The 14,188-nt window shown below is 56.6% G+C and overlaps 2 protein-coding genes across 5 annotated transcripts in view; both read right to left on the minus strand.

Moving 5' to 3' along the window:
• The window catches only part of plxna3 (plexin A3), a 39,403-nt gene extending 31,049 nt beyond the window's left edge, over positions 1-8,354 (minus strand). Inside the window, exons 1-3 of the mRNA XM_086142100.1 lie at positions 8,122-8,354; positions 320-660; positions 50-240 (exon numbers count right to left, since the gene is read on the minus strand). Coding sequence (XP_085998226.1) covers positions 50-240; positions 320-603 — 475 coding nt within the window. The 5' untranslated portion in view covers positions 604-660; positions 8,122-8,354. The remainder of the gene's footprint in view (positions 1-49; positions 241-319; positions 661-8,121) is intronic.
• A 2,302-nt stretch (positions 8,355-10,656) lies between these two features.
• On the minus strand, positions 10,657-13,416 carry ptpn18 (protein tyrosine phosphatase non-receptor type 18). Of its 4 annotated transcripts, none has more exons than XM_086142105.1 (5): positions 13,072-13,416; positions 12,019-12,129; positions 11,769-11,938; positions 11,608-11,679; positions 10,657-11,539 (listed from the first exon to the last, which is right to left on the minus strand). In XM_086142105.1, exons 2-5 carry the CDS (start codon positions 12,111-12,113, stop codon positions 11,457-11,459), a joined length of 420 nt encoding a protein of 139 aa, XP_085998231.1. In that variant the 5' UTR covers positions 12,114-12,129; positions 13,072-13,416; the 3' UTR covers positions 10,657-11,456. The 4 variants fall into 4 exon arrangements, with proteins under 4 accessions (XP_085998231.1, XP_085998230.1, XP_085998229.1 ...); XM_086142104.1 differs by having other exon boundaries at positions 12,019-12,144; positions 13,091-13,414; XM_086142103.1 differs by having other exon boundaries at positions 13,091-13,413.
• Between the last annotated feature and the right edge of the window lie 772 nt (positions 13,417-14,188).

The following is a 14,188-nucleotide window of genomic DNA, read 5'->3' on the forward strand; positions in this document are numbered from 1 at the left end:
CCTGCCCGGCCCCGGCCCCCCCGGCCCCCCCGGCCTCGCCCCCGCCCACCTGCCATGCCGTCGGCCTCCCTGGCCCCGGACAGGTAGTGCTCCTTGCGGTGGTGCGGCTCCCCGAGCTTGAAGAGGTCCTCCAGGCGGAGGAACTGGCAGACGCCCTGCCAGATGGAGCCGCAGGCCACCAGCCGGTTCCCGGTGTAGTCCACCAGCAGCAGCTTGTTCACGTTGTCGGAAGGCTCCAAGCTGCGGGGGCAGACCACAGGTGAGAGGGTGAAAAGGGGCGGGAGGCGGCGGCGGGCGGGCGGCGGGGCGAAGGACGGACCGGTGGGCGCAGGCTCGCACGCTGGGCGGAGGGTAGCACTTGGCGTTGTCCTCCACCGGCCCGGTCGTGTGGCTGCGCAGCTCCGTCAGGTTGGCCGACAGCTTCAGGACGCGGTTCACGGCCCCCACGAACACCTCGCCCGTCCGCCGGTGGACCGTCATGTGGGTGAGGGACGTGTCGAAGGTCCGGTACGCCAGCCGGGCCGGCGCCGCGGAGGGGGGCGGGGCCGGGGCGCACGGGAGCGGGGGGGAGACGGCGAGGACGAGGAGCAAGAAGGACAGCATGGTGGAGGTGTGGGGGGGCGAGAAGGTCTGATGAAGTCCGGCCTCACGGGGTCATGACTGGAGAGAGAAACAGAGAAGGAAAAGAAACGTCCGGTCACACGGTTCGGCCCCGTCCAATCAGCTATCAGGAACAACCACAACAATATGGCTGCCGGTCCCGCTGAGCCCGGAGCAGGAAGTCACAGGTCAAAGGCCAAATCCACGGAAACACTCACTGATGTGTGTCACATGATGTGGGAAGGTGTGTGATGTGTCATTTGCTGTGGGACGCATGTCGTGTGTGTGTGTGTGCGTGTGTGTGACGTGAATATATACAGATGTTGTCACTCAGAACAGCTTCCTGCCAAAGACAGAAAGACACACACACACACACACACACACACACACACACACACACACACACACACAGTCTTCCAGACAGTAAATCTCTGGCTCACACACCAGTGGTGCTTAAATACATGCTGCAGTGACTCCAGACGCACGCCGGGCCCTGATTGGCTGCCGCCGCAGCAGGACGCCACAATGTTCCCCCGTTAATCCGAGTGGAGACCAGTCAGAGGTTCCACTCCATCTGCAGATGGTTTCATCTACCAGGCACCGCTGAGATACAACCCCCTGGAGAAACCACAGGTGACAGCAGGCTGGTGTGTGTGTGTGTGTGTGTTATGGAATTGATCAGTTCCTGCCTGACAACACACAGAGCTGGATGGAAACTTCAATCTCATACTGTCTGGCATTCTCACCCCCCCCCTCCTAACCCTAACCCTAACCCTAACACACACACACACACACACACACACACACACACACTTCTGTGAGAGCTGGTCCTTGTGTCTCAGTGTCCTCCTGCGTTTATGCTGAGAGGCTGCTGTGACACAGGAGGCCGAGCGACAACATCAGCTGACCGTCCAATCAGAGTGCTTCTGCTTCAGGAGGTCAAACATCACAGGGTTTGTTTTTGATTGACAGGTTTGGATGGATCTCACACACCTGGACCAGGATCACTTGTGCTGAGCGGATGAGGAGGAGGAGGAGGAGGAGGAGGAAGAAGAAGAAGAAGAGGAAGAGGAGGAGGAGGAAGAAGAAGAAGAAGAGGAAGAAGGAGAAGGAGGAAGGAGAAGGAGGAGGAAGAAGAAGAAGGAGAAGAGGATGTAGAAGAAGGAGGAAGGAGGACACCACCCCCCCGATGAAGAGCCTAGAGGGGGAGGGGTCACAAGAGGGGAGGCGGTCAGATGTTCAAGGAATGTGTAGAAAATAAAAGTTTAACAGAGGCTGAAGCACTAAGGGTGAAAATTAACCCTGACACACACACACACCCACACACCCACACACACACACACACATTCATAGAGACATCTGTTGACCTCTGCCCCCCCACTCAGCAGGCTAATTAGCTAATGTGCTGATCTGTCACTGCCTCTGTGTGTGTGTGTGTGTGTGTGTGTGTGTGTGTGTGTGTGTGTGTGTGTGCGTCAGTACGCAAACCATGATTGCTGTGTGTGAGTGTGTGTGTGTGTGTCAGTACGCAAACCATGATTGCTGTGTGTGAGTGTGTGTGTGTGTGTCAGTACGCAAACCATGATTGCTGTGTGTGTGTGTGTGTGTGTTTCGACCTTTTTTGAGCAGGGTTTCAGGTTCAGCCTCTGAAGGGACTTTCTATCGCAGTGAGGACCCTCAGCTTTCACTGTGATGACAGACGTCAAACACATGTTTCCAGGCTAGGTGCTAAGCTAGGCAAGCAATGGCCCTCTTCTCTGACTCTTTGTGCCAAGTTGGACTGCCAATATCTCCCAATCTCTCTGTCATTGTCATTGTGCTAAGCTATGCTAGCAGTATCCCTCCCCCCACCCAAGAGTCTTTGTGCTGGGCTCACAATTTCCCTCAGTTTCAACTCTTTGTGCTGGGCTCACAATTTCCCACAAGTGCAATTTCTGGTCTACATGCTTGTCTAGGCTCGGGCAAGTGTTCACGCCGTGCTAGGCTAAGTGTTTCCCCCTCACTGGGACCTTGTTTTGACAGTTTTACCCCGTGAGCGCAACAGTGAGTAACACCAGCTGGTTTCCCTCGGAGTTAGCAAGATAGCGCAGCGATGAGGGGGCGGGGCTTCCTTCTGCACACACACACACACACACACACACACACACACACACACACACACACACACACACACACACACACACACACACACACACACACACACCAGAGGCTCCAGAGGTCAAAGGCCTTCACATCTAGAGACAGCATATATAACTCTGAGAGAGACGCAGCGCCATCTTCTGAGCGGAGGGCTGCCCGTCACACGAGGGGTTCGAGGACCCTGGGACAGAGGGGCGTCCGGTCCCGGAGAAGAACCGAAGTTCACAGACCAGGAGAGCAAATGATGACCCTCAAACAGCTCTGAAGGGTCGGACAGAGGGAAACCCTGGGAGAGGATCTACTGCAACCCGAGGATCAGGGCACGTCTAGACCCGCATCTGCTGACCTTTCAGTGACGAGCAGCCCGTCTCAGACGTCTGACTGCGCTGCATTCAAACGGCCCCGACGCTGACCTGGCCCCCTGGGACCGGACCGCCAGCCCCCTGGACCTCCAGCCCCCTGGTCCCCGGACCGCCAGCCCCCTGGACCTCCAGCCCCTGGCCCCCAGCCCCCGGACCTCCAGCCCCCAGCCCCTGGACCTCAAGCCCCCGGCCCTCCAGCCCCCGGCCCCCGCCCCCTGGACCTCCAGCCCCCTGGCCCCTGGACGTCCAGCCCCCTGTACCTCCCGCCCCCGACCTCCAGCCCCCTGACGCTGACACGGCCCCCGGCCCCGATCACAGGCTCCAATAAACACATGACAAAGACGCATTGTGTTTCCAGGACAACACACACACACACACACACACACACACACACACACACACACACACACAGCAGGCTTCAGGGTGGTCTGAGTGTCCTATCAGAGCTTCATCAGATGCCCGCTGATCACATGACCCCATTTTGTCCTCTTCTTCTCACCGCCGTTTGTCCTCCAGTTCTTCCAGGTTCTAACGATCAGGACTTCATCTCAGACCTCCTATTGATCAGTTAATGCTGATCAATAGGAGGTCCTTATCCTTGTTTGAAAGATCATGTGATCGATCACTTTGAAATGCCAATCACTCTTCTTCTCTCCTCGACCTCAGCCGGAGCATTGCATTACATTGCATTACATTGCATGAAATTAAATTGCATTACATTGCATTACATTACATTGCGTTACATTACATTGCATTAAATTAAATTACATTACATTACATTGCATTCCAGTCATTTGGCAGATGCTTTTATCCAAAGCAACTTACAAAAAGTGCGATTCAGTCACCGAAGACCCGAAGGACCAGTAGTCGGAAGTCAGAAGTGACCATTCTACCAAATAGCCTTCGCAGAACCACATACATTAATACATTCATTTCTTTGTTTCTTTGGTTTTTTTTGGGGGGGTTGGGAGCATCATCTTACCCAGCACCTTTTGTTAGCATGCTAGCACTAGCAACATCACCTGGCCATCTGGCATCTGGAGGCCTCGGACGAGGAGCTCAGAGTCACGTGACCCCTGACTGAGCCCTCAGGCTTCTCCTCCACCTTCTCCTCCACCTTCTCCTCCACCCTCTCCTCCACCCTCTCCTCCACCTTCTCCTCCACCTTCTCCTCCAGATTCCTGACGGAGAACAGAAACGTTCACAGGAGATCGGCAGCAAACAACTGCAGACACAAAGATCTCCAAGAGTTTGAATGATAAATTCAAACCAGTCACATCAATTCTCAGTTTCAGAGACGTTCAGCGGAGGGCATTGTGTTTGTGTGGGTGTGTATTTGTGTGCGTGCACACACACACACACACACCCAGTTAATCAAAGCAATGTAATGGATGGCTGATGAAACTGCGTCTGACCGGCAGCCATGTTGGCTCCTCTTAAGGGGCGTGTTGTTTATCAGAGAAAATCAAAGGGCTGATCACTTATGGGATTATTGATTATCTTCTCTTTTCTCTGTTTATGGGATGAACCTGGACAAGAAAGCAAAAAGCAGAAGATCCCGAGGGCGACAGATAGGACTCAACCCCCCGGTTCTAAAGGCCTTCAAACTTTGCCATTTTACAAAAAATGAGACGCGTTTGAGGACGCCGGATTGTTCCCGGTCGCGGGTCACCGTTGCTACGGAAACAACTGCGATTGTCAACAATTCTCGGCAGAATCAGTCGGATTAATCCCGTGAGACGGAAGCGGAACGGGCCGGTTCCCCAAGGATGAATATTCATGAGGACCCGGCCTCTGTGTTCCATCTGCGACCCGGGACCCTCGTCCACGTTCCACACACACACACGTCGCCTAGCAACCAACACAGGACACACCATCCATCCAGGAGCTTCACAAACTCTGATCTTCATCACAACCGTCCTCCTCATGAACCTTCTCAAATCAAACCTGCTGCACTGGGAGCTCAACACCACACACGCACGCACACACACACACACACACACGCACGCACACACACACACACACACACACACACACAACACACAAACACACGCACACATACACATGCACACACACACACACACATGCACACACACACACACACACACACACACACACACACACACACACACACACACACACACACGGCGGGTGTCAAAGGTCAGATGAGACACCTCCAGACAGGAAGTATCTCTCTCACTCCATGTCGTCAGGCTGGTTCACGACCCCAAGTATGAGCTTCTTCTTCCACACGTGAGTAGAAACCAACAAATCACCGGAACCTTCTCTGGAGAACCTTGTCAGCCTGGAGCTGCAGCCGTGGTGCCAACACGTCCCTGCCTGGCTGAAGCCCTCTAAACTCCACCTGAGGCTAACCCCCCTCACCTGCAGCGTGCTCTCTAGCCCAGGTTCCCCAGGACTGCTGGAGGTCAAAGGTCAGGCCCGATAGCTTCCTGCCCGTCCCCTCGTGGGGAAACAACACTGAGTTCTGAGTGACGTCACAGGAAGCTCATGTCGGGGTCAGTAGTTTAACTTCCTGCCTTTTTCATCACCTCCAGCTTCTCCGTGTTTCTGTCAGCAGAGGTCACATGTGAGCGGTGAAGGTCAGGCGACCGGGACCCGGAGGAGATCCCTTCGGACGCTTCCAGGCCACCGGCCGAGCGTCCTGAGCAGGAAGCTCTGCGGCTCCGCCTCAAGGGCCCGTCCTCGCAGACGGCCTCCTCCGAGCAGAACATCTGGCCCTCTGACCGGTGATCCTCCTGTTGATCTGGAGGTCCCGTCACTTCATCATCAATACCCCCCCGACCTCAGACACGGGACGTCTTCGGGTCCAAAAACCTTCTCGCACCTTCTCAAGCACACATCTGTGATCAGTTGTCCGATACGAGATCAATATATCCCTGGGCTCCGTGACATCGGCTGATACTCCCATGGAGTTTGAGGAGGACACAAGGAGCAGATGGACCTACAAAGCCCCAGTCATTGATTATCGGCCATCATTGATCAGAAATCACATCAGTCTGATGAAAAACCCCAGGAGGGAGAGCAACCACACACACACACACACACACACACACACACACACACACACACACACACACACACACACACACACACACACACACACACACACGTGGGGGGGTCAGGAGTCCCACAGAGGAGACAAGGTAGAAGGTGGCAGGTGATGGTTCAAGGAGGTACAAAGAGGCGGTCCTGTTCAGCAGGCTCTGTCCCATGGGCTTCCAAGCAGAGGTTTAAGGAGAGCCCGATCCATCGATCTCCAAGCAGATCAATAATCCCGCTCAGGTGGAACGTAGCACGAGCTCGGTCGTCAGCCCCCGCCAAGGTTCCGCCTCTCCGTGTGACCTGCAGGGGGCGCCGCCGGCGGGCCGGGCCGGCCCACCCCGGCTTCCGAGAGGAGGAACCGAGACACGAGCTCGGCCCAGAAGTTTGTGTCTAACCTCTGGGACGGAACCGCGTTCCTCGGGTTCCTCGGGTTCCTCGGGTTCCTCGGGTCCATCTGAGCATGGCCTGCCGACACCATCGTCGTCCACGGCAGATGAACGGAGGGTTTTGGGATCTGCTCCGGTTCTACGTGTTCTCCATGTAGAGGAGGTCGGGAGCGTGACCCGACGGTTCGTCGGCCGTCGCTTGTACTCTGGTCTTCAACAGAACCACAACGAATGTTCTAAAGAACATCTCTGGTTCAGAGAAAGAGAACGTCCGGAGCTCCTCCTCCACGTCCTGGAAACATCTGGAGGATCCGGGCTGTGGGGGGGGCAGGAGGTCCATCGCCGAGCCGGACAGGTGGACGCAAGCCATCCGTACACACACCGATTGTTGTCCACGCTGTTGTTGTTCTCGTTGTTGATATCGTCGTTGTTGTTGTTGTTATCGTCCTTGTTGTCGTTGTTATTGTTGTCGTCCTTGTTGTCGTTGTTATTGTTGTCGTTATTGTTGTCGTTCTCGCCGCCGCTGTTCTTGTCCTTCTTGTTGTCGTTCTCGCCGTTGTTATTGTTGTTGTCATCATTGTGGTCCTCAGGCCTCCAGACGGGGCTCAGATCTTCTCCCCGACCACGGCCCGGTTCTTCTCCTTCGTCGGAGGTCCGGCGTCTCCAGATAAAACCGATCGCTCCCATTGATCCATCGATCATTTCGTCAGTCGCTCCGCTTTTTACGCCGTCTCCTCTCAATCCCATCGCGGGAAATAAGCGATTATTGATTTTGCGCCTCAATCAATGAATAAGCCTGGTTGTGATCAGTGGAGATGATCGATCGGATGAACGTCCGCTACGAGTTATTGATCATCGTCTCAAGGTACTGACTCCGATCCGCCACACTTTAATGGGGGTGTCGGTTGGAGCGCTGACACGTCAGGGTAACCTTCATCATCTTCATCATCTTCATCACCAACACCTTCCACGCTCCCACGAGCCGCATCCGACGCTCCGGTCGAGGAACCGCCGGATCGATCGGTATCGGTTCGGGCGTCTGGGGTCGGCCGGACCGGGGCGACCGGCCCGGGGGACCGGACGGGACCGGGGCGGGGGACCGGACGGGACCGGGGCGGCCGAGCGGCGACGACCGCTTTTCGGCGGCTTTCGCTTCCTCCCCCCTTTGTTCTTTAATGGATCGGCGTCTGGAGCCTCGCTGCCTCCCTGCCCCCCCCGCTACCCCGCACACGCACGCACGCACACACAACGCCGATTTCACGCTTCGAATCCAGTTTAAATGAACGAAGCGACGAGGCCCTACCTGGGTCTCACAGCACGCACGCGCGCATACACGCGCACACACACACACTGCATGATGGGAAACGGGGAGAAAGCTTTTCCACGCGTGAACCCGCAGCAGGAGATGGGCGCTGATGCGGCGTGGAGGCGAGGCGTTTTCCACCACACACACGCGCACGCGCCCGTACACGCATAAACACTCACATACGCGCGCACACACACACACGCACACACACACACACACACACACACACACACACACACACCGACGGCCGCCCCGGACCCACCTGGCCGGTCCGCGGGGTGAAGGTCCGGTCCGGATTCAGATCCACGCGTCCGCTCGGCTCTTTCTGCTCCCGCGGGCAGCGGAGGGCCGCCGGGGCCGCCGGGGCCTCCACGGCTGCGGCCCGGAGCGGCGGCGGGTTCGGGGTTCGGGGGATCCTGGCGGATCCGAGCCTTCGGGCGGAGGATCGCGGTGCTGCGGAGCGGCGCGGAGCGGCTCCCTCCTCGGCTCGGTTCGGCTCCGTCTGCCCGCTCCGCCGGAGCCCGCCCCCAGCAGGACCGTACCACTCTGCGCCCGGCCGGGGGGGGGGAGCGCCCGGCGGCGGCCGCCGATCCGCTCCGCCGCCGGTCGGTCAGAGTTCTGACACACCGACCCGGAACGAAGAGGAGGACGAAGGAGGCCGAGGAAGAGGAGCCAGACGGCGCTCGGCCCGTCGGGGGACCAGAGAGTCCAGGTCTGAGCGCGGAACCTCCCCTCCCCGCGGTCACACAATGGACCAGTCCATCTCTTAATCTGCTGTTTTTCTCCTCTTTAAACCAGATGTGTGGGGGGGGGCGGATGGAGGAGAAGATATGTGAGCTTCTGAAGGCACGTCTGCTCCAGATGCTCCAGATGCTCCTGATGCTCCGGAGCCCATCGTCCGCCCAGCCCGATGACCCGCGGCCTCCAGGGGCTCCTCCCGCCTCGGCCGCGGACTCCGGCCTCCCCTCCGAGTCACACCGCCGACTCTTCTGGCTGAGGTCGGAGGTCGTGGCGTCCCAACGCCGCCACCGACTCCGACCGGCCGCCGCCGAGGCGTGGCCCGTCTGCCCCCCTGGTCCCTGGAGACTCTGGAGACTCTGGAGACTCTGGACCTCGGCACCGCGACAACAGTTCACCAGGTTTCCACGGCGACCCTGCGGCGTCCAGAGGAGGGGGCCAATTAGCCTCCTGGCCAGGGTTGGGGTTAAAACCTCCACCCGGGCCGGATGGCATCTGCCGGGGGGCCAGGGCGGGCCCTCCGGGCCGGCGGCTCCTCGCCCTGTAATCAGGTCACACCGGTGGTTTCCCGCCCTCTGATTCGCTCCCTGTAATTTGGGCCATCCAACCACTGACGGCGTTCCTCCACCCCTCCTTCATCCCTCTCTTCTTCCCTTCCTCCCGCCTTCCCTTCCTCAAATCCCTCAAGTCTCCTAGTTCACTAGTCTCCTAGCTCACTAGTTCACCAGTCTCCTAGTTCACCAGTCTCCTAGATATTACATTACATTGCAGTCACTTAGCAGACGCTTTTATCTAAAGCCACTTACAAAAATTGCAGTTCAATCACCAAAGATCCGAAGTACCAGTAGTCGTTATTCCAAAGTCACCTCTCTATCAAATAACCATCTCAAAACCATATACATACATACATTCATTTCTTGTTTTTTTTGTGGGGGGGTTAAGTGTGATTAGCAGGGTAGTGCTTGGTGAAGACGTACGAGTTCAGCTCACCGCAGAAGATGGGCAGCGACCCCGCCGTTCTGACCTTTTCCGGGAGTTCGTTCCACCACCGAGGAGCCGAGACCCAGAAGATCCGAGACGGGTCGGATCTGCAGCCGAGGGCTCGGAGTGACGGGGTGGACGGTCGCCCGGAGGTGGCGGATCGGAGGGGACGGGTAGGGACGAGTGGCTGGACCTGATCCTGGAGATAAGACGGGCCGTCCCATTCACCGCCTGGTAGACGAGCACCAGGGTCTTGGACTTGACTAGGAGTTCACTAGTCCTCCCATCGCCTAGTTCCCTAGTCTCCTACTCTTCTAATCTCCCGATCCTCTAGTCTCCTAGTGTCCTAGTTCACTCGTCTGGCCTCCTGGTCTCATGGCCCCACTCAAAGTTGTATGTCGGGGGGCTCTGGGATGGGATGGGACGGGTTGTTGTCATGGTTACCAGGAGGCGCTCACTGACCTGATTGTTCAAAAAAACAATGAGAGGAAACTTCAAAGAGGAGCTGCTGTTACCTAGCAACAGCCCCCCCCATCCCTGTGCTCAGTAAACATGGTGACCACCACACACAGAAGCTCCTTCCATCCATCTGCTCCAGGACCCCCAGGAACATCCAGAGCCTTCACACTCATCTAATGTTTCCCACCACTGGCCTCTGGGGGTCCTCAGTCCCCAGGGGGTTCTCTGGGGGGTCCTCAGTCCTGGGTGTCTTCTCAGGAGGTCCTCAGTCCTCTGGGGCTCCTCTGGGGCCTCAGGAGGTTATCAGGTGGGCCCTCCGGGGGTCCTTAGTCCTCTGAGGGTCCTCAGGCTTCAGGGGGTCCTCCAGGGGGTCCTCAGGCCTCAGGGGGTCCTCAGGCCTCAGGGGGTCCTCAGTCTCTGCCTCAGCCAGGAAGTGCGATGCTGCCGCCCTGTTCTCCAAGCTGATGGAGGTTCTACCTCTCCTCTTCCTCCCTCCTGCACTACGTCCTGGAGTTTCTGTCCAGCTTGGATCCGCTGCAGGATCAGGACCTCAGGAGGCCAGGGGGGGTCTCCACCCGTGGAAGTGGAAGAACACAGCAGAGAATAGATAGAAACCCCTTTATTGTCTGGTTGAGTTCTACATGGAGCACATCATTGAAGCACCATGGATGGACCTGAGCAGAAGGTGCTGGGGGAGCAGGCAGGGCTTCGGCGGCTCGACCGGACGGGCCGGGAGGAACACGGGAACCCGACAAGCGATATTGCTACCATGGTGACAGCTCTGACCTTCTGAGAGGGTCTGAGGAGACAACGCTAGATGTCAGGTTCTGCAGAACCGGGACCAGAAGAACTGGACCTGGAGGCCAAACCTTGTCTGATAGGACAGAAAGCAGCTCCACCCAGCAGATCCAGCTGACCTTTGACCCTGCTGACCTTGGTTCAGCTCCACGCTGTCTTGATCTCCGTCTGGATTCCTGTGGTCCTCAACAGGCCCACACCCTGTGTGTGTGTGTGTGTGTGTGTGTGTGTGTGTGTGTGTGTGTGTGTGTGTGTGTGTGTGTGTGTTTGTGTGTGTGTGTGTGTGTGTGTGTGTGTGTGTGAGTGGGTGTGTGACAGCCCTGTACTTAGTGGTGGAAGACAATAACAACAGGAGCAAGAGGACTTTAACATGTTTGTGAGGACATTAAGGAGAGCACTGCTGGATCAGCTGATGTTTGGCTTCCATGGAAACCAGATGCTCAGCGTGGAGTTCAGATTCCAGCTCACAGTTCAAATGTCATCACCTGTGCAAACAGCTGATAGAACCCCTGGTCCAGAGCCCTCAACCCAAAACCCCTGGTCCAGAGCCCCTGGTCTGGAGCCCTCAACCCAGAACCCCTGGTCCAGAGCCCCTGGTCCAGAGCCCCTGGTCTGGAGCCTTCAGTCCAGAGCAGCTGCGTCCTGGGTCCACTCCGAGGGGGGGTCTCGCGGGCCTCGAGGTTTCTGAATCCGACAGTTGAAGCCTGAAGGACACACAGGTGGAGTTAGCCTAGCTTAGCTGAGCATAGAGACCTCAGGGGACGCCACTCACCCAGGACATCTCGAGTCTTTCTGACGGCGGGTGAGACAACCTCGTACTCGTCCTCTGCTGGACACTGGTCTCCTGGAAGAGAAGACGCCGGGTCGGTGGGACTTCCTGTCCGTCGCTCATCCGGAGGGGAAGTCCCACACGAAGGACGGAGAAGAACCCACCTGCCGCCAGCTGACTGACCGGAGGAGGCCCCGCCCTCGATCCCCGATTGGCCGGGGCAGCCATGTCGTAGAGCGGCGGGGAGGGATGGGACGTGCTGAGTGGCCGAGCCCGGGGCCGCAGGGCGCTGTAGAGGGGGGCGGGGTCGTTGTCATAGTGATGGGATGGGATCCTGTAGGGAGGGCGGTACAGGAGCCGATGTTTTCACGCCGTCATCAAAAGCAGAATAACATCTGCGCGGCGAAGACCCACCTGGTCTCTGCGGGGACTGTGGGCGGAGCTTCGGTCGGGTGGGCGGAGCCTGCGGAGGCTTTGGGCTTGTTGACCACGGCGTACGTGTCGTTCATGATGTCGCCAGGCGGTCTGTGGACACCGAGGCTAGCTTGGGTTAGCATAATTAGCTAGCAGACCGGGAAGGTCTCAACCCTCTACCTCCTGCTTACAAGGCTCCTCCAAACCCTTCTACTCGTCAGTCATGAAGCTTGATCTGAACATCTCGTCTCCTGACACTTCAGACCGATGTGTGTCAGATGTCTCTTCTTCTTCTCCTTTTCGCTTTTCCCTTCAGGCGTCGCCGCAGCGAATCAACCTCCATGTAACCCTTTTCTCTGGATCCTCCTCTCTCACACCTTGTACACCTTTCCTTTCAGAAGTCCGATAGTCTTCTATCTCTTGGTACCCCTGACACTTTATTCCACCCATTCCAACCTGCTTGGACCCGTCTCTTCACCTCTTTTCCACACTCTCCTACGCTCTGGACTGTTGACCCTAAGTACCTGAAATCCTCCAGCTTCTTGATCTCCACTCCCTGTAGCCTCACCGTTCCACCCGAGTTCCTCTCATTCACACACATGTATTCTGTCTTGCTGCGACTAACTTTCATTCCTCTCCTTTCCAGAGCATACCTCCACCTCTAGATGTTCCTCAACCTGTTCTCTGCTTTCACTACAGATCACAATGTCATCCGCAAACATCATGGTCCATGGGGATTCCTGTCTAACCTCATCTGTCAGCCTGTCCATCACCACTGCGAACAAGAAGGGGCTCAGAGCTGATCCCTGATGGGGTCCCAGTTCCACCTTGAACTTCTCTGTTACCTCTACAGCACACCGTACTAGTGTCTTACAGCGACCATACATGTCCTGCACCATACTTCTCTGCCACTCCAGATTTCCTCATCATTTCCTCCCTGACAGACATGGTTTGGCCATTATGTCTCAGGCGAGAAGATGGCAGGACTTTAAATTAAAAGCGTGAGAATTGATGCCAAAACAAAGGATGGATGGTGTTACCGGTTTCCCGTACCTCCTCAACTCGCCCCTACCTTCTCAGGTCAGGCGTGTGCGGTCCTTCAGCGCTGATCCTTGACCCGGACTGGAACAACCAGGGTCTGATGACGAGGAGGTCCCTGGATCCACACCAGCAGGCACGGATTTTCAGGAAGAAAATCAGATCGGGACTTCCTGTTTGTACGTCATCTCAAGAAGACTCGCCCTCCCGTCAGATGCCTGGCCCACACTGGTCCCCCTCAAGGAGAGCCTGGTCCAGGTTCACAGGATCCACCAGATCTTCTCAGACTTGATCCACACTCATCCTCCTGTCGCCGTCAAAAGTCGAGCGGCTCCAGGAAGTCTGCAAACAGGAAATTGGTGACTTCCTGTTTCTGCTTCCTCAAACGAGCTGTCAGTCAACGGCCGAACCAAACCAGGAAGTGAAAGTGGAGACACTCGACACCGCCGGCGCCTGGAACGTAGACGTTCGGGGACCCTGATGCTGTTCTACGTTACCATGGTGACCAGCAAGGCTCACACATATACACACACACACACACACACATACAGAACCCAGGAGGCTGTGAATATGCAGCAAGTAACACCTGCTAATACTGCATCTGTTCCTGTGTGTGTGTGTGCGTGTGTGTATGTGTGTGTGCCTGCGTGCATGTGTGTGTCTGTGTGTGTGTGCGTGCATGTGTGTGTGTTTTTGCAGCCTGTTGAATGTTAATGACCATATGACCCCCTTTATGTCCTGCTGGCAAAAACAAGCTTGGTAACGACTTGGAATTAACAACATTTTGTGTGTGTGTGTGTGTGCGTGTGTGTGAGAGAGAGAGAGAGAGAGAGAGAGAGAGAGAGAGAGAGAGAGAGAGAGAGAGAGAGAGAGAGGAGAGAGAGAGAGAGAGAGAGAGAGAGAGAGAGAGAGAGAGAGAGAGAGAGAGAGAGAGAGAGAGAGAGAGAGAGAGAGAGAGAGAGAGAGAGAGGATCCAAATAATAAGCTTCAACCTCATTTTATATTTTGAAACTGTTGGATCCATCCATCATCCATCCAGACAGCTGACCCCAGCCGTGTCACATGACCCCCTGGGGTGCTGTGATTGGCTCTGTCGGCAGGGGATCGACTCGACAACCGCTGGATTTTCCGA

The sequence above is a fragment of the Fistularia commersonii genome, chromosome 34 (assembly GCF_037954325.1).
Source record: "Fistularia commersonii isolate RoL2024-O1a breed Wild chromosome 34, RoL_Fcom_v1.0, whole genome shotgun sequence".
NCBI lineage: Eukaryota > Metazoa > Chordata > Actinopteri > Syngnathiformes > Fistulariidae > Fistularia > Fistularia commersonii.